This window comes from Phasianus colchicus, chromosome 27 (assembly GCF_987193195.1).
Source record: "Phasianus colchicus chromosome 27, bPhaCol1.hap1.1, whole genome shotgun sequence".
Lineage (NCBI taxonomy): Eukaryota > Metazoa > Chordata > Aves > Galliformes > Phasianidae > Phasianus > Phasianus colchicus.
In genome coordinates this window covers 4,337,211-4,358,848 of record NC_143462.1, presented here as the reverse complement: position 1 = coordinate 4,358,848, position 21,638 = coordinate 4,337,211, and the positions used below count along the sequence as shown (strand labels likewise).

Below are 21,638 nucleotides of genomic sequence, written 5' to 3'. Positions count from 1 at the left end.
GAAGGGAAACAGGGAAACCTCGCTTTGCATGTGGGGCTGCTCAGCACTGAGGGTCCTGATGGGCGCTGGATGGGTGTAATGGGACGGCTGAGCTCGTTTGCTTGTTCCATCAAAATTAGCAGCAGAGAAGCTGGGTTTGGGGTATGAGAACTCGCGTAGGAAGTGTCTGCTTCCCTTGGAACGCTTTGTTTTGTCAAGAAAAACAACCACAAGAATGATCCCCCTGCAGAGTGTGTTTATGTTTTCTGATGGGGAGGACAGGACTTTGCCCATCCTTACTCTGGGTCACATCGCGCCGTGTTTATCCCACTGTGCTTCAGCGCTGGCGTAGAGTTGAAAGGCTCAACCACCCTGCATCTGTCCTGCAGGTGGGTGCTGAGGGTTCTCACCTGGTGCAGTGAGCAAAGCAGTGAGCATCAGCCTTGTTGCTCCGTGCCATGCAGCTGGGACTGAGTGCTGGCCGTGGTTACGAAGCATCTGCTGGTGGAGGGGCGACGCATCCCGAAGCCCAACATCTGGAGAGATGGGAAATGCGCCCTCCTCGTCCCGCCTCAATATTGCTTCGCTCAACCAAAAATAAATTGGAAAAGAAAATTGGACGTCGCACCAATTTGGGGGCAAGTTTATAAATTCTGCAGCTAAGCAATCCCAATAGAAAATGATAGATCGCAGCGGAGCGCACGGCCCCGGCCGTGATGTATGGCCGCATTAACCAGCACGCCATATTACATGATTCTCTTTTATTACCACTCTTGGTGGCAGACAGAAAAACAGATTACACTTGAGATCAAATCGATAGGAACTTTATTTACTGGCCTTTTAAAAACATATTTCTGCACTTTATAAAAACATACGGTAGATGCTATTGATAGAAGTTGTCTGCTTGTTAAAAGGCAATTTACCCGCGGCGATGCTCGTAAGTTGCGTTTTTACTGTGCTACCTGTTACCTGCTCGTCCTGATCTGTGCTCATTGCCGTGGTTGATGACTTCCTTAGGTTTACTTGGGGCTCGGTGTGGGGAAGGGCAGGGCAGCATCGTGCTGGGAGAGCGGTGACTGAAATGGAGTTGGGCACAACTTCATGGTTGGGAGCACTCGTCTGGGTTAGCTCAGGTTGGATATTAGGAAGATGTTCTCTGGAAGAGTGGTAGGATTTTGGCATGGGGTGTCCAGGGAGGTGGTGGGATCACCATCAGAAGCTGTGGGATGTGGCACTGAGGGACATGGTTAATGGGGATGGGTTGGGCTTGGGATTTTGGAGGTCTTTTCCGACCATAATGATCCTATGAACTCTTCTCCCATTGGTCTGAGGTCAAACAAATCCACTTTGTTGGGTTATGAAGGCTCTCAGCATCGTCGCTTTTGGCCAACTTAGAAATGAAATGCTTTTCTTGTGGTTCCTATTCCAACAGAACTTCTGAAACTTGAGTTTTTTGCAACAACCCTTTTCTCCCCAAGCCTGTCCCATCAGTCTTGCGCATCTGCAAACTTTCTGCAGGCAAAGCTGCGAACCAAGAGATCTCCACCTCTTAGAACTTCCATCGTATCTTATTCTTTAAAAGCCCCTTCCATAGCAGAATGAGTTGGAAGTCATGAGCTAAGGGTGATGTGCTCATGGCTACACACAGGACAACTTGCACAGAGCTGTGCTGCTTTGGGACCAGAGCTGCAGCCACGTCCCTTTCTGTCCCCCTCCTCCTTTTGTGAACATCTGGAGGCAGCTCTGATTTATAAATATTTCTGTGCTCTAGGGTCCGCAGCCCATTATTTGGAAAATTACTTCTATGGGTAAATTCATTAGCCTTTAACAAAGGGAGGAGAGGATCTGCTCAATCTCTTGGTGGGGCCGTGCTCTAGTTGTGTCAAGCAGTGATTTGCAGCTGGCTGGGCGAGGGGCTTCGGAGCGGCACTCAGGTTCAATTCAACTCTCATTAAAGAAGACGTTTTTAAGCAGAATTTTTCTTGACAGTTTTTGCATCCTCGCTGGCTCGTGGCACCATCTGGGGTTGAGGAGCCACCAGCGTTTTTCTCTCGATTCTGTCCAGGCTACTTAAAAAAAAAACAACAATGGGCTCGCATTCCTTCCCCACGCTGTCAGCCAGATATGGAATTACCCAAGCCCTTGGTGCCAACCCCTCCCTCCTGCCCTGCTTTGGGTTCCCATGCCCCGCGACGGCGCCTGAGCATCCCATCACCCCGACTTCAGAGGGCTGTGCTGCGGTGGGGCAAAGCCTGCGAGCAAGCAGAGTGCCTCTCCGAGCTGGAGGAAAAGCAGAACTGTGTTGCTCCACTCTGTCCTCCATTGACCTGAGCTACAGATTCCAGGTTGAGGATGCAACCGCTGCTGCGCATCCCCGAGCAAAACGCTGCTCTCCTCCCTCTGTGTTTTGTGGGGCTCTTCAACAGGGCACCCTTGGTGTAACGGGTGGGTTGGTGCTCAGCACCCGGCCCCACCATGGGGGACAGCTGGTGCCACGCCATGAGAGTGTCTCTCCATGAGTGATCCTGGCAGAAACGTCACTTTGCATCTGGTTCATTACCTACACGTTTGCTGGACGTTTATCTGCCCCGGACAAATAGCGATGGCAAGAACCTCCAGGTCATCAAATCCACGCTCCTCATTGCTTATGTATTGGCATCCGTGCGTGTCTAGGACAGACACTTGTGCCTGTTTCAGCTGCAAAATGTTTGAAGCAGCCGATGATTTTACTTTGATCCCCGTAAACACTATACAGTAATCAAAGTTTAAGCCGCTTTGGATGAAATAATTGCTTAACAATCATATAAGACAAAGTGATTCAACAAATGACAATTAGGACTTGTGATATACAGAACAGATGCATTCAGTGTACCATATTATAATGTGCTAATACAAGATTGACAGCACAATAATAGGAGAGAACAGCCACTCAGCCTATAATTCTAAACCAAATGTGAGGCTGTCCACAGAGCTCAAATCCTAGCAGGCTGTACAATTAGAGGTAAGAAGGCACAAGGTTCACAAAGACTCATTAGCAGGTTGGCTGCGAAATTTCCAAGGGGGGAACGCTCCCACGGCAGCGTTAGGCTGTGGGCTGTAGGGAGGAGGGGGCTCAAGGTGATGGTGTAGGGGTTGGGTGCATCGTATGGGGCTGTGATGTGTCCCTGGAGATCTCTGCTCTGATTTCGGGGCTGTGTGATGGTGTTGAGTGCAGTCCGGCGTTGGGGACCCGGCTCCATCAGATGCTGTTACAGCACAGTGTGGGTGCATGAAGGAGACAACGGTGTTGGGGACTGGATGAAATGAAGGCTGATATGAGCACAGAGCACTGATTGGCATCCCCTATAGGAGTTGGGTGCTTCCCAAGCCCTAAATGATACTGATGGGTGACAGGGGCACCCTTTGGCCCTGTCCATGGCGATTAAGGCGCCCGCTCTTCTCTTTGGCTGAATCGAGTGATGGGGACACGTGCATGTCAATCTACAAAGGGAGGAAATGCCACTGCAACCCATGGCCAAACGACACGGAGCCACAGAGATCGGCGTGTGTGTTTTCAGCTCCGGTGACAAAACCCGCTTCATCTCCTCGTGTGCTTTCCACACGCTGTGTGCGCTTATCCTGCTAAACATATAATTTTGTCATATTTTATTATTAAATAAACACGCCAGAAAATACACTTTTTTGCATACGTGGGGGAGGATGGAAAGGTTTGGTAATTAAAACTTCTATCCGTCAGTGCTCAACTCCGGGAGATAATTGTGTTGCTCCCACAGATGAGTGCTTTGTGTCGGATCTTTCGGGTTGGTGTCAAAGTTGGAGGCTGTGCGTTGCGCTGGGACACGCTGTGGGGTTGGGATGGGCACCTCCCGAACAGTGCTCATATTGAGGAGTCAGGAATTCACTGGTTGCATGGGCACGACCCTACTGTTGTAGGGAAGCTTTGGTTTTCCAGCTTGCTAATCCAAAAGCTGCAGGGATGCGTTGGGTGCGTGGAAGAGTTTTTGGGGATCGCAAAGTCGACAGCATTGCATTTTGAAAGAAAACAAACCCAGGTCAAATAACATCTTCTACTTTTCCCTTCACTGTGTGGGCAGTGGGGTGACATGAGCAAAGGGGCAGCAAAGCTCCCCCCTCCCTTCATCTTCCCACCCGTTTAATTTTTGAGAAGCCCCTCGGGAAGCACCGCCCCAAACTGTGCCAAAGCCCATCTGGGGCTGCACGTCACCCCCATCGATGGCAGATCAATGAGCCCCGAGGAGCAGTGTCACTTTTATTGAGCCTGCTGCCACCCGGAGGACCCGCCTTGGCTTTTTCAAAAGAAATTAGCGGTGCTTTGGGTGGGCGGGAGGGTTTATAGCATGAGGCAGGCTCCTGTGGACACTCACGCCTTGGAACTGGGATTTATAGGGGCCTGAAATAATGCTTGAGCGAGGGCTGATCTCTGGCTGCATTGGGTAACTCTGGGCACAAATGTGTACATCTGCACCGTGCCTTCTCTTGGTGCAGTTTTGGCACCTGAGACTCTTGGTGCCTTTGTGCAGCCATTGGGATGCCCCACTGTGCAGGGACGTCTGCTCTTTGCTGCTATGCCACTCTGGATGCACTACCTGAGCATATCTCCAGCATGGGATGGCATCCTGGGACGTGCCAGCTTCCTGTGGGACTCTGAGCACCAGCATCCTCCTCAGTATTTGGGGCTTCGCCTCCCCATTCCCCGAGCACCTTCTCCCCAATCCCTGGAGCATCCCATCCCCATTCCCCAGAGCATCTCCTATCCAGTCCCCAAAGCATTCCCTCCCCAATCCTGAAGCATCTCCTCCCCAACCCCTGGAGCCTCTCCTCCCAGTCCCTGAACATCTCCTCCCCAATCCCCAAAGCATCTCCTCCCCATCCTCCCCTGCACAACTTCCCCGGTGCCTCCCTGCCAGCACTGGAACCATCCTCACAGATGAGTAATTCTTCCCAATTTGGGGGCTCTTCCTGTGCTCCCCACCCTGCAGCATCCCCGAGCCCGCCCGCCTGCATCCAGCTGCCAATCTGCAGCGATGTCCCCCTCGTCCCCACAGAGGGAATGGGCTGGAGGATCTGGGTTATACAAGCTGGAGTTGGGGAGACTATTTTGGATTGTTCCTTCCTGCCTCCAAATTGCAGCTTCGAATGTGACAAGTTACAAAACACTTGAGTCATTTCTCTCGCGCGCTGCCGTTCCCCCACAAGGAGCTGTTCGGGTTTGGTTTGTTTTAGAGGGAAAAAAAAAAAGGGGGGGGGGGGGAGAGAGGGGGGGAAGCCGGCTTCCTGCTCCCCCTTCCCCCCACCCCCCCTCGGTGTGCAGCCCACACGCAGGGTAACTCTGAAGCTGTTTATGTAAGCTGCTCATGTTCTGCTGAGCTGCAGCGAGAGCTGTTGTCAATTCAGAGGAAAGCCCACGTCTGCCCACGTAGGATCTCCCGAGCAGGGTTGTGTAACGCAGCCAGCGCCACGCCGGGAGGGATCGGGGCCCCCGTACCTGGGGGTGAAGGAGGGAAAAGGCACATGGGGTGGTGGGAGGTGAGATGGATTCCTATGGGAAGGGGTTGTGGCTGTGCCATGCCCTGCTCTCTGCTGCCCTTCCTGAGCTGTGGTTGGGGATTGTGGGATGGACCCGTCTAAACGGCGCGCTTTGGGTGATGGCATGTTTGGGGTAATCGAGTCAGAAGGAGGCTTAAAGCATGTCTGATTCGTGTGGTGATCAGAGCCAAGAATTTCTTGGTAGGTTGTGCTGAACTTGAGGCAAAAGGTCTGTGCAGGTCGGATGGGGATGGTTGCAGCATCCCAAAGCAATCTGCAGCGTGCGCTCTGTCAATAAGCCCTGGAAGATCTTTCCCAATCCTGTGTGGCCATTCCCTATCCTGTGTGTCCATCCCCACCCTGTATGTCCACTCCCAACCCTGCGTGTCCATCCTAACCCTGCACGTCCATTCCCAACCCTATACACCCATCCCAACCTTATGTGTTCCTTCCCAACCCTACATCTCTATCCCAACCCTACACGTCCAGCCCAACCCTACTCATCCATCCCAACCTTATGTGTCCATTGCCAACCCTACACGTCCAGCCCAACCCTACTCATCCATCCCAACCCTATGTGTTGGAACGCTTGTGTCCCAAGCAACACCATGTTCTGAGTTCATTGGGATGAGCCCAGAGTCCTGATGCTGGTTGGCTCCACACCGTGCCAATGTGCCCCACTTCATGCCCTTTTTGCCCCAAATCCAACAAGACAACACAACCCCAGCTCACAGCATCTGGTTCCACTGGATGCCACCATGCCCACCTCTGCCACCTCCCACATCTGTGCCACCAACGCCGTTACAATCCAAATTTCTTGCACACCGAAAGACCCACGATCCTCTTGCACGGGGCGGGGAACGCCGCATTATCATTTCAATGCTTCTTTACATAAATAGTGAAAAAGAAGAAAAGCCGGTGGCTCGCGTTCGCTCGCAGCCTCTGAGAAATGCTATCTCAGTGATCGGGTTTTAGTCCTTTGCAGCATTCCATTTTTATACATATTTATTCATGCAGAACAGAGACGCCGAGCGCGTCGCCCTGCCGCGGGGCTGAGGGATGCGCTGCTATACATAAGAATGCACCTTCATTTACATCCTCCCTACTTCCCCACAATTGAACTGTGTGCAGCTGGGTTATTTTTATTCCTTATGTGTGTTTTCTTAAAGGTGGGGGAAGAAGAGGGGGAAAAAAAAAAAAAAAAAGAAACCACCTCTAAATGCACTTTTTTAAAAGAAAAAAAGAAACTTCCATTAAAAATTCCCTCCTGAAAGCCATAGAGATGAGGCATATCGGTGAGGGGAGGGGGGGAGGAATGCATTTTGGGGCAAAGAGTAAGTTTATAACAGTTTTTCTCTTAACTGGAGCAGTTAGCTGCGGCGTGAGCCATTCATCTCCTGATTTAATAACTCACTCTCCCTGCACGGAGATGGGGTATTACAGTCCTGGATATTGCTTTTCTTGGTATCGAGTATCAAAGATGAATCCGCATTTTCTAATAAAATACATTTTCATTGTAATTGAAATAATAATTTTCTGCTCCTTCCTTTTTCCCTTTATTTTGGGTTCTAGAGCTCTCCTTCCCCCATGCTCCCATTCCTGCCCTGGCAATTATTTTTCTTCCCCTAAAGAAGTGAAGGTTTTGATGCTGGCAATGGGGTGAAGTGAGGCTGCTTCCCTCTTCACCCAAATTATTTATCAAACGTTATATATATATCTATATATCATATTTTGTGAGGTTAACGTTCTTAAAAACTTCTCTGCATCTGTCCATTCCTTAATTCATTCTACATGGACGGCTGCTATTTTGGGGTCACATATGGGTGAAGGGGACCCTTATGGTGATGGGGACCCACATGGTGGTGGGCACCCATGTAGTGACACCCATATGGTGACAGAGACCCATATGGTGATCAGGACCCATATGACGTTAGGGACCCATATGGCAGTGTGGGTTCGTGTGGTTATAGGGATCCATATGGTGGTGGGGACCCGTATGATGATGGGAACCCATAAGGTGATGGGCATCCGGGTGGCAATGGTGACCCATGTGATGATGGAGAACCAAAGAGTGATGGGGATTTATATGGTGGTGGAGATCTATATGGTAATGGGGATGCATACAGTGATGGAGACCCACATGGTGATGAGGACCCATATGACATTAGGGACCCGTATGGTTGTGGGGACCCATACAGCAATGGGGACCCATAGGGTGAAGGGGACCCATACAGTGATGGAGACCCATGTGGTGACGGAGCCCCATGCAGTTATAGGGCACCCTATGGTGATGATTGCTTCCCTGTGGCTGCGATTTTCCCAGCAAAGGTCCAGAGTTTGGAAGAGCAATGCTGGGATATTTCCTGGTGCAACGCACTGCTGTTGTGCTTTGCACGTCCATCTCAGCCCTGGGACACACCAGGAGGGAACGGCGCAATTAAAACCCCACCGACACGTGCGAAAAGTGACAGCCTCCAAACAGCACATGGAATCGGGATGAAAGGCGAACGCCAGCTCTGGCACAACCCTAGGAAAGGATCCATCAGCACGCCGCATCGTCCTGGGATTTCAAACCACGCCAATGAAATTTGGCCGCTTCATTTCATTCACTGTCAATCAGCCTCGCTGCTACCGATGCTTCCTCCCCGTTTTAGATCCCGCGGTTCTCTTGGCGCTGCCCAAAGCTTGCTGCATCCCAGCCAGGCAGCCCTCATCGCCGAGCGATTAAATCATCGTCAAAACGGAGAGACGGCGCTTCTCAGACATAATAGTGAAAAAAGAGGGGGGTGGCTCCGGGTCTGCTTCCATCCCAGCTCCGGCAGCGCGTTCCCGAGATCTTCTCCAGCTTCACGCAGTGCTTTGGGTTTCCTATGGGATTTGTTGAGGTTTTGGTGCTGCCTCCCCGCCGGTAAAATCTAGTGCTTTAATAACAGAGCTGCAAAAAGGGATGGGGAGGGATAATTGTGCCACTGGGGGTTGCGACGTGTGGCGTTCCCTGCCCTGGATTTGGCCCTTTGTAGATTAGAAGTGTGTCAGCGCTGCGTCCCCAGCTCGGATGAGACCATGTTGGGCTCAGATCCCGATTCGGGGTGTGAAGGTGAGCCCCCGGGGACCACGGGGTGATGGGGACAGAGGTTGTTTGTATGGGAAAATGGCACAAAAAACAAGTTGTTGGTTCTCACACGGCGGCCAAGTGGGGCAGCAAAGGGCCGGGTGAGCGAACGCTTTTTAATTTCAGAAATGTCACTGAGTCACGAATGAGTCATAATTATAATGGGAGACATTTCCAACCCGGTGCATGACTCGGAGACGTCTTCCAGGGATGTGAAGCTGTTTGTAACGGCCTGGCCGTGCTTGGAGAGGTGACGGGGGATGCGTTAATGCCCCCACTGGGTGGCAGGTGTCCATTAGTGGGGCTCCTGCCCCTGTTTGTGGTGCTGGGCAGAGTGCCATGGGGATGGCTGGGGGAGCTCCGAGCATCACCCCTCCTCCTCCTCCTCCTCCTCCTCCTCCTCCTCCAACGCATTTCTACCACTCACATCAGCGCGCAGCCCCAATTCATTAAGCAGAATGGGTAGGAGCTAAATTAAAGAGCCAGTCTGACCAGTTTGGAGTTCCCATGCCAAGTGGGTCCTCAGCATCAGGGAGAAATCCGCCCTCACCCGATCGGCGTGAAATATTCCTGAGCCGCGAACACCTTGGACTGATTTGCTTTTCCATAAATAAACTTGTCGGGAGATATTTGGAGATGGGCCCTAAGCGGCGGAGCTTGGAGCAGCTCCCAAAAATGCGCCGCTGTTTGGGCTCGAGGGGTGGCTTTGGAATTGCTTTGCGCTCCCTGTTGGTCTGAGTGGGGGGATCTGCCCCTGCTGGGCTCCTCAAACCCTCACACATCCCAAGGGCTGCTCCAATGGGGTGACACAGCTTGGGCACAAGTTGTGGGATCATATAGGGGCTGATGTGGAGGTACTGGCTGTGGGGTCATACAGGGGCTGATGTAGGAGTGATGGCTGTGGGGTCATATAGGGGCTGATGTAGGGGTATTGGCTATTGAGTTATATAGGGGCTGACATAAGGGCATTTTTGGAAGTGACTGCTTTGGGCTATTTCCAAAGGTGGTGGTCTACTGTGTTGCTTGTGTTGGTACCATGCATCTCGGTGTTTGAGCTGCTTGCAAGAAGCAGAGTGAACCCTTTGCTGTGGGGCATGCACCGTGCCCCTCGCCCAACCACGGGAAGACGAGTTGCTCCCCATTAGGGAAAAAAGAACAGAAAGTGGTAGAATCATAGAAAATCGAATTTCTTTATTTCCAGCTGGGGAAATGGAGCAGGAGAGCCGTGAGGCTGTTTGCAGCTCTGCAGGGAGGTGAGGATCCATCCCCTCTCCTCCCGCAGGGACCGAGCGCTCCGTGCTCGTCCGCCGCGCGCTGATGGCTTGTGACAAGGACAGGATTGCTCCTTTGGTGAGCACGCACACTCCCAAAAACCCTCACGGTCCCTCACCCTCTGCTTCCCCTTCTTCTCCATCAATTTCCAGCCTTGTGCCGAGCGCGGACACGGGAGAGGAGTCTAATCCGACCCGTAAACTCTGTCACATCCTCATTAATTTGCCCATGTCTCCCGTTGTAGCCCGAGGGCACCGTCACTTTTGCAGCGCGGCAACGGCTTCATTTTGACAGCTGCAGGAAAGGTGAGCAGCGTGGAGCTGCACCCGCCCTGCACCCCACTGGGTGGCTCTGGGACGGCGTCACCCCTCTTGGGGACACTGAGTGTGAAGCTTTTCATCTTGGCGCTGTTTTTCATTTTAATTTTCTTTTCCCCCCTATTTCTGCTGATTTTGCATGTTTTGTAGCTCAGACTCCCAATGTGGATCTTGCTCCATCCCAGGAGCTCCGCTGTCCTATTCTAATGCAAATGCACGCTGGTTGATAATCTAATGTTGAGTGGATTATTTCACCCCCAGATGAGCTGCTTTAAGGCAGAATTTTTCTTTCAGTATATTGAGCTGAAGGAAAAAAAGCAGCACCACAAAGAAGCCCACCTTGAACGGGGCTTTATCGCCTGAAATCTGTGCTCTTCTCCCTTTCCCTCACACGAAGAGATCCAACCCTCCGCCGCCTTCACCGCGTGTGCGCGATAATCGCATCACCAAATGTTTGTATTGCAATTAGAGCCAGGGGGCAACACAGAGAAATCAATTAGAAGGGTCCTGGCTTTGTGGTAGCACTCTGCATCCTGCCCAACACCAACACCCCAAAATTGGTGTCTGTTGTGTTACAAAACCAGCATCCCACTGGGGAGCGTTTTGGGTGCCAAGCATGAAACTCCTCCGTGCGCACCACATCTTTCCTGCTTTACTCTCACCTCCAGTGTCCATTCCTGGCTGAAATGCAGTCAGTCCTGAGCTGTCCTGCTTCACTCTGTTCCCCTTTCTCCTACAAACATCCCCACTGAGTTTCAGCATCGCTGTTGGATTCCCGACTGCATCATCCCCACCCGGTGTTGAAATCCGTGTTGAGCGTTGCCAGGAATGGGAGCAGCCCCGCCACACCTGCACCGGCTCTGTGCAGGAATTTGGGGCTGTTTTTGGGGCTCAGATCAGGCTGGGCCACACTTGGCCATCAGCTGTTGCTCAATGGCAGCAGGGTGGAGAGGGCATGGATGGAAACGTGCAGAGCTATTGGGGAGGGAGGAATAAGGGTTTGGCTGCAGGGTGCCAGCACCCATCCCCATCCCTATACTGGGGTGCTTTGCACGTGGGATGAATCCTCACCCCCGCACCATGCTCTTGAAAAAAATCCTAATGCAACCCCACCAAAACAAACCCTTCCTCGGCACGTGCGGCTCTTTCCCCTGGGAGAGACTGATATAGAGAGTGGAGCACACGTGACAGATGTTAATCGCATCGTTTAATGCTCTCCTGGAAGGCATTCGTGTGCAGGGATGGGTACCAACCCAGGGGCTTTTGTTTCTGCTCCTGCAACACACCCTCGGTGCAATGCACAGCGCTGGGATGTGCCCCAGAATTTGTACAAAGGTGTTAATTGCAGCTTGATCAATCACTGATTGATCAATTGAGGATCGTTCCTAATGCTGGTGGGGTGGATCTGCCCATTGCTAGGATGTGCACAAGAAATGTAAATGAAGCAAGGATAGGGGAAGACCCTGTGCCCCCTGGTGTGTAAAGAGGGGGAAACTGTACCCAAAGCTTGCCCTCCCGTGCGCAGGATGGCAGAGGGGAGAACTGCGACGTGAGCACCGTGCCTTAGGGGCGAGCATCCTCGCTCCTGGGAAATAAGGGGGAAAAGCAGAGAAAACTATTTGTTCTGGGTTTGGAAAAATGCCATTTTCCATGCACCCCCCTCGCTGACTGGGGTGGCAGCAGGCCACACACCGAGGCTGCAGCTCCCTAAAAGTCAGCGACTTATTGCCTAATAGATTTCCCAGTCATGAAGTCCCCGCGCTCCATATGTACCCAAATCAAAGCAATTACAGATTTAAATGAAGCTGGAATCCGCGGTGCAGAAAATGCTTGTTTTAGCGTGAGATTGGACAGAGGTGAGCGACCTGCAGCACCCCTGGTAATGAAAGCTCTTCACAGCTTGCAGTGTTTCACCGGCCGGTAATTGCTGCAGGCTGCGATACGGATCTGGCTGCGTTAATGATGCACTGTTCCTTTTCCTAGGATTCGTTTAAGCTTCCCGTTTTTTTTTTTGTTTTTTTTTTTTCAGGGATTTCAAAGCAATAAGGCAGCGTGGAAATTAACGCATTAAGGCGGACGTTTTTATCACTTAAAATATTATTTAAAGCTTTGGGGTATTGATTAACAAAGCGATCGGGGCTGGTGTCGGCGTGCTGGAGATGGATGCGCTGTGACACGGGCACTCGTCGCTCCCGGCCAGGCTGCATCCATAGGGTTTGTGTTTGATTTGGCGTGACAAGATGGAGATATTAGGACAAAACATACATTAGATGGAAAGGAAAAAAAAAAAAAAAAAAAAAGAGTTTGGATGGGAATAAAAATCCTATTAACTTCCATGTGAAAACCACATCCAAGAGACAGTTGGCTTCTGTTGTGAGTTTATTATTAAATATTTTACTAGGGAGGGAAGTTCTGAGCTGAGCAGCTCTTCTCTCCTGTTTCTGGCATGGAGTTGTTTCCAAACCCTTTTTGCCAAAGCGGCTCATTGCGTTGGCTCATCAGGAGGTGGTGGAACATTGGGGTGGGATTTCGGAGAACCGTGGGATCACTGAGGTTAGAAAAGACCACTGAGATCATCAGGTCCAACTGGCAACCCATCATCACTGTGCCCATACAATCACAGAATCATTAAGGATGGAAAAGAGTTCCTAAGACCAGCAAGTCCAACCTCAACCCATCCCATCCATACCCATAGGATCCCATAGGATCCCATAGGATCCCATAGGATCACAGAGGTTGGAAAGGACTCAAAGATCACCGCAACCAGCCACCAACCCATCCCCACCGTGCCACCAAACCGGGTCACTTTGGGGCGCTTGCAGTGCTTTAGGACACCACGAGTGCATTCCCAAAGAAGCTCCCGCGCTGGATGCTCTGCTCTCATCCTTCATCCTCCTGCAATCTCCCGTCGCTCCCCAGGGGCTCCGGCATTAATTTCTTCCCTTGACCCTGGGGCTGGCGGTGAGGCGAGGTCAGGCAGCGGGGAGCAGAGAGGACGGCAGCAAATGATAAGGAGCCGCGGGCGCATCGGTGCTGCGACGCCTCGGAAATGGCATTTCCAGCTCGCTTAATCGCCCGGTCGCAGAGAAACGCTGAGATTCAATTACCGGCCCCCGCGGCCCCCAGCACCCCCGTCCTCCTGCACGGCCCCGGGGGCGGTGGGGGTCCGTGGGGGTCAGGGCTGGGGGTCGAGGTGTGCAGGGGAATGAGAAGCGAGGAGCCAGCGGAGCACCAGGCACTTTCCATTTAGAAGAGTCAGAATTAAATCTGGAAAATAACGCAGCACTCGTTGTTTAATTTCCCCCCGGTACTTTGTGTGCTCGTGGGATTTTAATGCTATTAATTATTGTTGAATTTGTGCTACTTTTTTTTTTTTTTTTTTTTTTTCCAATTCCTTTGCACCATCGTGTTATTTTAGTGGGGAAGGCAGCAGTGCTTTGCATCTCATCTCATCCCACCCCATCCATCCCATCTCATCCTCATCCCATCCCATCCCACCACCCCATCCCATCCCATCCCATCCCATCCCATCCCATCCCATCCCGTCCCGTCCTGTCCCATCCCATCCCATCCCATCCCATCCCATCCTCATCCTCATCCTCATCCTCATCCTCATCCTCATCCTCATCCTTATCCTCATCCATCCTTTATTTTGTTTCTTTTTCAAATTTCTGTCTTCCCAGCACTAGAACCCAATCTGTCACTTTTGTCACCAAGTTCTGTTTGCCCGGCAAAGGGCTCTCCTCACTGTCATCTCAGAGCCTCCGTGGGATGCTCGTGTGCCCGTGCCAGCATCCCAATGCACTCCCCCCAGCTGCACTTTGCCAGATAATGAGAGCGAGTTTAGAAACTTAAAGCCTCTTCCTTGCACGCTGGTGAGTGACACAAATGGAGTTCATATTTAATCATCTGTTAACTCGTTGTCTATTATAGCTCTTTAATAGCACCATAGATATTCTTAATGAAGCATGATTTAAGGTATTTACAGCTCTAGGACCGACAGACATCACTCACAGTGTGCAGGTAATGAGGCGTAAAACAGCTCTGGAAACCGTAAAAATGGGAGAGAGAGAGGGAGAGAGAGAGAAAGCGGGCGAGGAGTTGGAGCTGAATTGTTCCGGGGTTTGTTTTAAAATGTTTAGGCATTTAAAGTCATTTCAGCTTCCCGAGGTGTCTGATGGCATCGGGTGCAGTGGTTCCCAGATCCGCGACCCCGACCTCGATGCTGGGGGATGGGGACAGCGCTGCTTCAGCTCTATCCCGCCGCACAAAAAAGCATGGAAAAGGGGAAAATGCCGTTGTGGGGTCTGTCGAGATGCGGCTGTTTGCTTTTTGGCCAACCCAATGGCATCCTTGCAACAGCGAAGCGATGGACCTTCCCTTTGCTCATCAGATGTCACCCCGTGCAACGCTCCCCAGCAAAACAATCCACACACACGGAGTGCATAAAAACCCACCCGGACCCAAGCCAAGATTTGCAAAATAATTTGTGACGGAGGTGCCATTTTGCATCAAAATATTGTGCAGCAAATGTCAAACGCCACCAGCCCATGTGTCCCCACGTGTGATGGTAATTGGGATGGACAGCTGTGCTCTGCCACCTCCTCCTTGCGTGGTGATCCCGGCGCGGCCGGTCCCGAGCAATGGCCAGCGTCCTGGCTCCGAGATGGGGATGCTCGTTAGCAAAGAGCTCATTAGCTTGCTTCCCGTCACTGTGTGAATAAATAGATATGGGAGAAGTGGGGACGGAGCACGCAGGGAATGGGTGGCACAGTGCGCTTTAGTTTGTGCTTTTTGTTTGGGTGGTGGATTTATCTCCCGGGTGGAGAAGGGGCAGCAATGGGGTTGCAATGTTCCCATCGCCGAGTCCTTGCTTTGGGATTGCGTCCCGTGGTGATGGTGATGTGGATGGAGCTCAGTTTTGGGGAAACCACTGCTATGGGGTCTGTGAACACGGGGGTACAGCGTGCTGCTCCACTCCCTCCCAGAAATGTGCACTGCCTGCACGGGCATCTCCCAGCTCTGCCACAACAGATCTGTTCCTATAGAGCGTGCGCCCCGTGCAAGTTCACCCTGTTTTTTTGCATTGCTGCACCACGAGTGCAGGACATCTCCATGGGAAAGCAAGCTGCTCTCCTTTCGGAGCAAATAACCCATTTCCCAAACTATCCCAAGGGCCTCCATTGGGGAATAAGCTTTACAAATCGACGCGCTCACCGTAACGACCCCGCATTAATCCCTTATTATCCGGACATCGGGCTGCATAAATATTTGGCTGCCTCAGCTCCCCGGGGAGCGGGGGGGGCAAAGCCTGTTAGAAAGTCAATGAAGTTCCCTTGGGCAGTGCAGGGGGGGGGATGAGATGCTTTGGGTCAAGCGCTGAGATTGTGCCACATGTCCCCTTGGGCAAGTCCTGCTGAGGAGGGTTAATATTGCTGACCTATTTTGCACGGGGAAAGCAGCGAGGCTCTGGTTTCAATTAGAAAGGTAAAAACCACCTCGAAACACTGCTCCCACAACACCCAACTCGGCTGCAAACAGTTTTTTCGCCTTCCTCACCCCCCCGTTAGCCACGGGAGAAGGAGCTAGAATCTCTCTTTGGCGAAGCATCAGCAGCAGAATTGCTAACTACGTGCCCGTTATAGAAACTTTTTAGTACTGGGGATGAGCCAAGAAAAAAGCCCAGATTGACTCTGAGCTCTCAGCTGGCGCTCGCGGTGCTTCCACTGCGCAGGGGGAGCGGCAGCTCCGGCTCCTGCATGGCGTGCAGGCAGCATCCCACACCCTGCATCCCATATCCGTCATCCCATATCCTGCACCCTGCACCCCACATCCCCCACCCCGCATCCTGCATCCCACATCCCGAATTCCAAACCCTACATCCCGCACCTCTCATCCCACATCCCGCATCCCACACCTTGCATCCCCTCATCCTGCACCCTGCACCGATGCAGCTCCCTGTGAGCTGTCGTGGGATGCATTTGCCCTCCCGTGCTGCAGTTGCATGCAGTGAGCTCTGCGCTGCTCGCTGTGCTGTGGTCCACATCCCATGTGCTGTAAGCTTCTCAAAGTCAACCCAACTGGGATGCTCCCAAGCCCAGCAGACCCTTTATTTGTGCCGAACAACACACGTTGTTGCACTGTGACTTTGCTCATCACTTGGCTTGTTCCCTTTGAGACTGGATTACCAAGGTGATCCAGGCCAGCAAAGCCTGGATCCCATCACAGCACACACTGTATCCTACATCCCCATCCCCAAAACCCCACTTTGGCTGCTGGGGAAACGCCATCGCCAGCCCGGATCCGCATGTGTGCCGCTTCCATGTGTGCTCGTTTCCAAGGAAACTGCTCTCTCTACATGTGTGTGGCTTAGCACCCTGTGTGCTCTGCTTCGGATAAATCCTTAATTCCTGCACGGTTCCCTGTAATCCCACTGCACAAATCCCTCTCTCCCACTCACATCCCACTCCCTGTGTTTCCCAACCTGTGGATGATGGCAGAGGATCGGCTGCAATGGGAGCTGCATGCTTTGCTGCAGTGATGCATGGCGCTGCTCTCTGCTCCCTTTGGGATGCGCTTTAGGGTTTTGGGATGGCACCACGCTTTGGGTTTTTGGCCAGTGCCATGCTGCAGGGCTGGGAGGGGCGGTTGAATAGAGAGCACTTTGCAAGGAGTTATTTCTTATGCTGGAACCCCAAACAGCTTTTGGTTGCCTTGGCAAAATTAGCAAAGTGTGGCATTTTCTAAAAGCGGATTTTGGGGTGGAGATCTCCTTCCCTCCTCCCCAAAACCCCCGGAGCAGTGACACTGCTCAGTGCCACCCAATGCCAGCAGCCAACGAGGTGATCCCACAGTGGGGAGGACTGCAGGATGAGGAAACCAACCCCAGCACCGCTCTGCTGTGGGGCTGCAGCAGCAAAACCCCATCTCTGTGCACAGCACAGCCCTTGTGCTCAATGCGGCTGCACAGGGCACTGCTCCCTGGACCCAGCAGTGCAAGAAAACCTTCCTCATCCTCACAGCTCCGGTGCACCCTGTGGGATCCACGCATGGGACCGACCCAGTGCCCATCCCCGTGGGGGTCTGCCCTGCTCCGCGTGCACAGCACCTTTCTAGGCCACAATCTGTACCCAATCGCGAGCCTGCTGCTAACTCCGCTTGCACTCTATTCTCGTGTTTGCTGTTATTTTTTAACACTTGTTTTATTTTTTTTTTCCTCCTTTTTTTAAATTTTTTTTTATTTTTTTTTTATTTATTTATTTTTTTTTTTTTGCATAAAAGCGCTACCCTCTCCCCAGAGCCTGCCTGCAGCGAAGGCATGGTCTGTACAACTGCAATTATTTCGAAGAACAGATGGAGCGAGGAGCAGAAAGTCTGTTAATAGTAATAGAAATGCTACATGTTAACCTGGACAGCACACGATGACAGTCCCATGACTACACGTTCTGTTCCCACCAGCTGGGCTCCGAAGGAGAAACGAGAGCTTCAGAAGCGCCGCGCTCAGCGCTGCACCCTCCCTAAAGTTAGAGCTCAAATTCCTTCACACTTGCCGAGCGGGGTTTTGGGGTTGTTGGGCTTTTTTTTCTCTCCCCCCCTCTCCCTCCCCAATCCCTCCTCCTTCCCGTTTTCGGCACCGACACGAAAATATTTCCGCTCCTCCGCGGTGCTCCGGGCGACGCTGCAGCTGTGAGCGCTGTGTCCCCATCTCCATCCCATAGTGACCCATTTTTTTGGGGTGCGCATCTGCACGCTTGGCGTAAGCCCGTTGCAAAGCGATTGCGGTGAACCGAGCTGGGATTAAGGCACGGCACCTTGCTCTGGGGCAGGTTGCATCAGCACAGGATTGCAAGCTCTTGGCTCGGTGGGTCTAAATCCACGTTTTGCTGTCAGAATGGCTCGTTTGGGGGAGATGGCGCTTTGCGGTTTGCACCGAGGGCTGAGCCGTGCGTGGCTTTGGGGGCACGGCGACGTGGGGGGCACCAAGAGTGTGGTTTGGGAATGGAGCAGAGGTGCTGTGTGCGGGGCAGTGATCCCACTGTGCAATCCCTGCCCGTTTCCCAAGGCATGAGGGGATTTAGATAGCGAGCTCTGGCTCCATGGATGAGAACCTGTGACTCAATCCTGCGGCGGTTCCCTGGAATCTCAGCCCCTAGAGGTTGCACCTGGAGGTCTCGTTAGGAGAGGTCTCTTCATCTGTCAGCTTGCAGGATAATCCCTCTCCTGAGGTCCTGCCAAATCCTTACAGATCAGATTTTCCTCCCACAAACCTCCAGAGGTCACTTCAAACCTGCGGGGCCCCAAATCCCTGCACTGGTGGCACCATGGTGCGCTAGGTGCCCTCATACAGGGGCCAGGACACCCAAGGGTGCCCACAGCTGGGCATTGCTTTCAGGAAATATCCTGGCATCCTATTACAGGAGAGCAGAAAGCCCTGTGCTGTGCTACAGGGTCAGGGGGAAATCCTGAGTGCATTTATTTCTATGTACACCAAAACACCCTTCTCCTTCCGCAAAGCCCTTTTGGAGACGTTGGGGTCACTGGGGTCCAGTAGGTCTGCATGCCTTGCGTTCCCCTCCTTGCTTGTTCCCCACGCCTTGCATTCTCCTTGTATGCATAGGAAAGGGTGAAAAGCAGCGATGCAGGGTCAGGCTGCTCCTTGCTCACTCAACCCCATGCCCCCCATTGCTGTCTTCTCTCGCAGAGCAAGAAGTACGTGGTGATGCTGGTGGACCCCGACGCTCCCAGCAGAGCCAACCCCCGGAGCCGTTTCTGGAGGCACTGGCTGCTCACCGACGTCCCCGTGAGTGTCCCCAGGTGGGAGGGCGGTGACATCCCCACGGCTGCACCCGACGGGGCACCATTCATCCCATGGGTGGAATCCCAAAGGGGAGAAATGCGAATGGCGCTCGGTGTGTGGGTAGGGGAGCACTTCCTGAGACCGAATGCAGTGAGGCTGGGATTAAAATATTGCTGCTTTTTTTTTTTTTTCCCCTCTATTTTTTTTTTACCCTTTCCTAAAGAAATACAGGAAAAAAAATGCAGCTTGCAGACTCCTCACCCACAGCTCTATCTGCACTCCATCTCGCGAGAGCTCTGGTTGTCAGCTTATTTTGGGAGAGGAAGGGGGAAAAAACAGCAGTTTTGGTGAAAATCTCAAAGGGAGGGAGGGAAAAAACAGCAGTTTTGGTGCAAAATCCCATATTTTCCCCAATTTTTCGTGCAAAATCCCGTATTTTTCCTTTGGGTTCAGCACCACACAGCGGATGGGGACCCTTCAGTCACCACTTTGCTTCCTGAGAGCTTTGGGCGAATCCGTGCTCTCCACTCCTCCTCTTATCTCCTAAAAGATGCGGTGTTTCAGCTCTGAATCAATCTAACTAATAATCTGAAGTCTAATTAAGATATCAATTAATTTGCAGCGTGCATTTAACAAGAAATATCTCGTCATTCTCTGCTATTATTCTCCGAAATTACTGCTGAGGGCTTTTTGTACAGATACCTTAATTAGGTTTTTTTTATGGTTAATGGGAATATTGAGCAAATTAAAATTAGATATTAATATTTTCTGCGAATTTCATAATTGGCTAAAAAAAAAAAAAAAAAAAAAAAACCAACCAGAAAGCATTGGGAATAATTGCAGAGATTTATGTACAAGGCCTTTCTTTTCGTTATTTTTTCTTCTTTTTTTTTTTTTTTTATATAATCCTTCACAGAAGCCCTTCTGCATTTCTAACAACAGGGTCTTGGAAGTCTCTCATTAATTTTAATATTTACTAAACGCAAAAAAAAAAAGCTCGAGCTCTTGTTTTCCCTTCTGTACACAGCTCCTTCTGAGGCGTTCGTTATTGCTAATTATTGTGGTTTTCTTGTCTTTTTTTTTTTTTTGTCTCTTTTTTTTTTATTTTTTTGAGCGTGAGATCGTTTGGGCAGAGATGGGGGATTACAACCAGCACAAACGGTTGGAAGGCGCTGCGTTTTTCTTGAGCAAATCAGTGTTGAGGTTGGAAATCTCCTTTGCAGGATGGGAGGAGGGAGCTCTTTTAGCAGCAGGATGGGTTTGGGGGGAGAAAAGGTGAATTTGGGGGAATGGTTTCGCCGTCGCTCGGTGCTGCATCTCCATTGGCCCCAGCTGCAGCTGTTCATTGTGCTCCATCTTTGTGCTATGGGCGCACAGGCACATCTCCTTATATATATGTATACACATACATATTAGGATACCCATATTTATATGGCATCTCTGCACCCATATACATGGGCTCACCATTGGGCATCCCTCCCCGAAGGCGTCTTCCTCCTGTAGGCACGGAGTGACCCTCCTGAAACCGAAATTTGGGAACGCTCCGTGCAAACTACAACACCCCAACTTGCCACGAGGTTGGGGACCTGTTCTGACGTGAAACACCAACAAAAAAAGAACCCATAAAACCATAACAGGGCCCACTTAGGGTTGGTGTCCCAAAAGGCAGCGTTGGGGTTGGAGCCCCCCATCCCCACTGGGTCCCATTCGCTGCTCCTTATCGCCAACGGCGGCACCGCCGCTCCGCCTGTCAGGCGCTGGGGAGATGCTTTCACTCCCATTCAAAATAATTTAAATAAAAACGTTGCTACAAAGTGGAATAATATCTTTTGATGAATGTTTTTAAAGCCCTTTAGGTTTTCATGGTAATTTGCAGTGTAAAATTATTTAGAGATAAGAGCCAAATTAGCTCTTATAGGCGGAGGTCGATATGTCCCGTTATCCATGCAAGCAGTGTTTAAATATAATCAGCCTTTACTCTAATGCAGCATAATTGTTCATTTGAAATCGCCTTTTTTTTTTTCTCTCTCTCTCTCTCTTTTTTTTTTAACTCCATTCAATGAGTCATTAAAATATTCAAAGGATAATGCAGCGAATTGGAAATGAATTTATCACATTATCCCGCGTACACCGCGGAGCATCAGGTAGCGATGCAGAGCTGGGGCCGGATGGCAGAGCCACCCAGTAAACATCAATTCCCATTCCGTATGCAGCAAAGGAAGGGAGAAAATCCTGCCCAGGGGAAGGAGTGCATTCCGGCGTTATCCCCCTCCTCGGGAGCTGCAGATTTGTGCTCCGCCGCAGCGTCGCCGCTTGAACTTTATTTTTATCCAAATATGTTTGTAGCAGAAAGTCGTTATGGAAACGGGTTCTGGCAGCCACCAGACCCTGCGTTGAGATGGGGCGGAGCGGGGCTCGGTGCTGCCCCAGCCGTACCCGCACCCGCATCCTGATGGGGGGATTGTGGGGAAACTGAGGCACAGAGCGGCGTGGAGGTGGGCACAGTGGTTGGGGCTGCAACGTGAGCCAATGGGTTGAGAAAGTGCTAATGGGAGCCATCAGCCCAGCACTCGGAGTTGGTTTCTCCCTTTGGGGAAGGGTCGGGTTGGGTTGG

At 51.5% G+C, this 21,638-nt stretch overlaps 1 protein-coding gene across 5 annotated transcripts in view; it reads left to right on the top strand.

Moving 5' to 3' along the window:
- The window catches only part of PEBP4 (phosphatidylethanolamine binding protein 4), a 54,482-nt gene that overhangs the window by 7,276 nt on the left and 25,568 nt on the right, over window positions 1-21,638 (top strand). For 4 of the 5 annotated variants that reach the window (XM_090125501.1, XM_090125503.1, XM_031608027.2 and 1 more), the window contains exon 4: window positions 18,929-19,027. The exons of the other annotated variant lie outside the window; for it this stretch is intronic. In XM_090125501.1, the coding sequence (XP_089981627.1) occupies window positions 18,929-19,027 (99 nt within the window). The remainder of the gene's footprint in view (window positions 1-18,928; window positions 19,028-21,638) is intronic. 5 annotated transcript variants of the gene reach the window in all.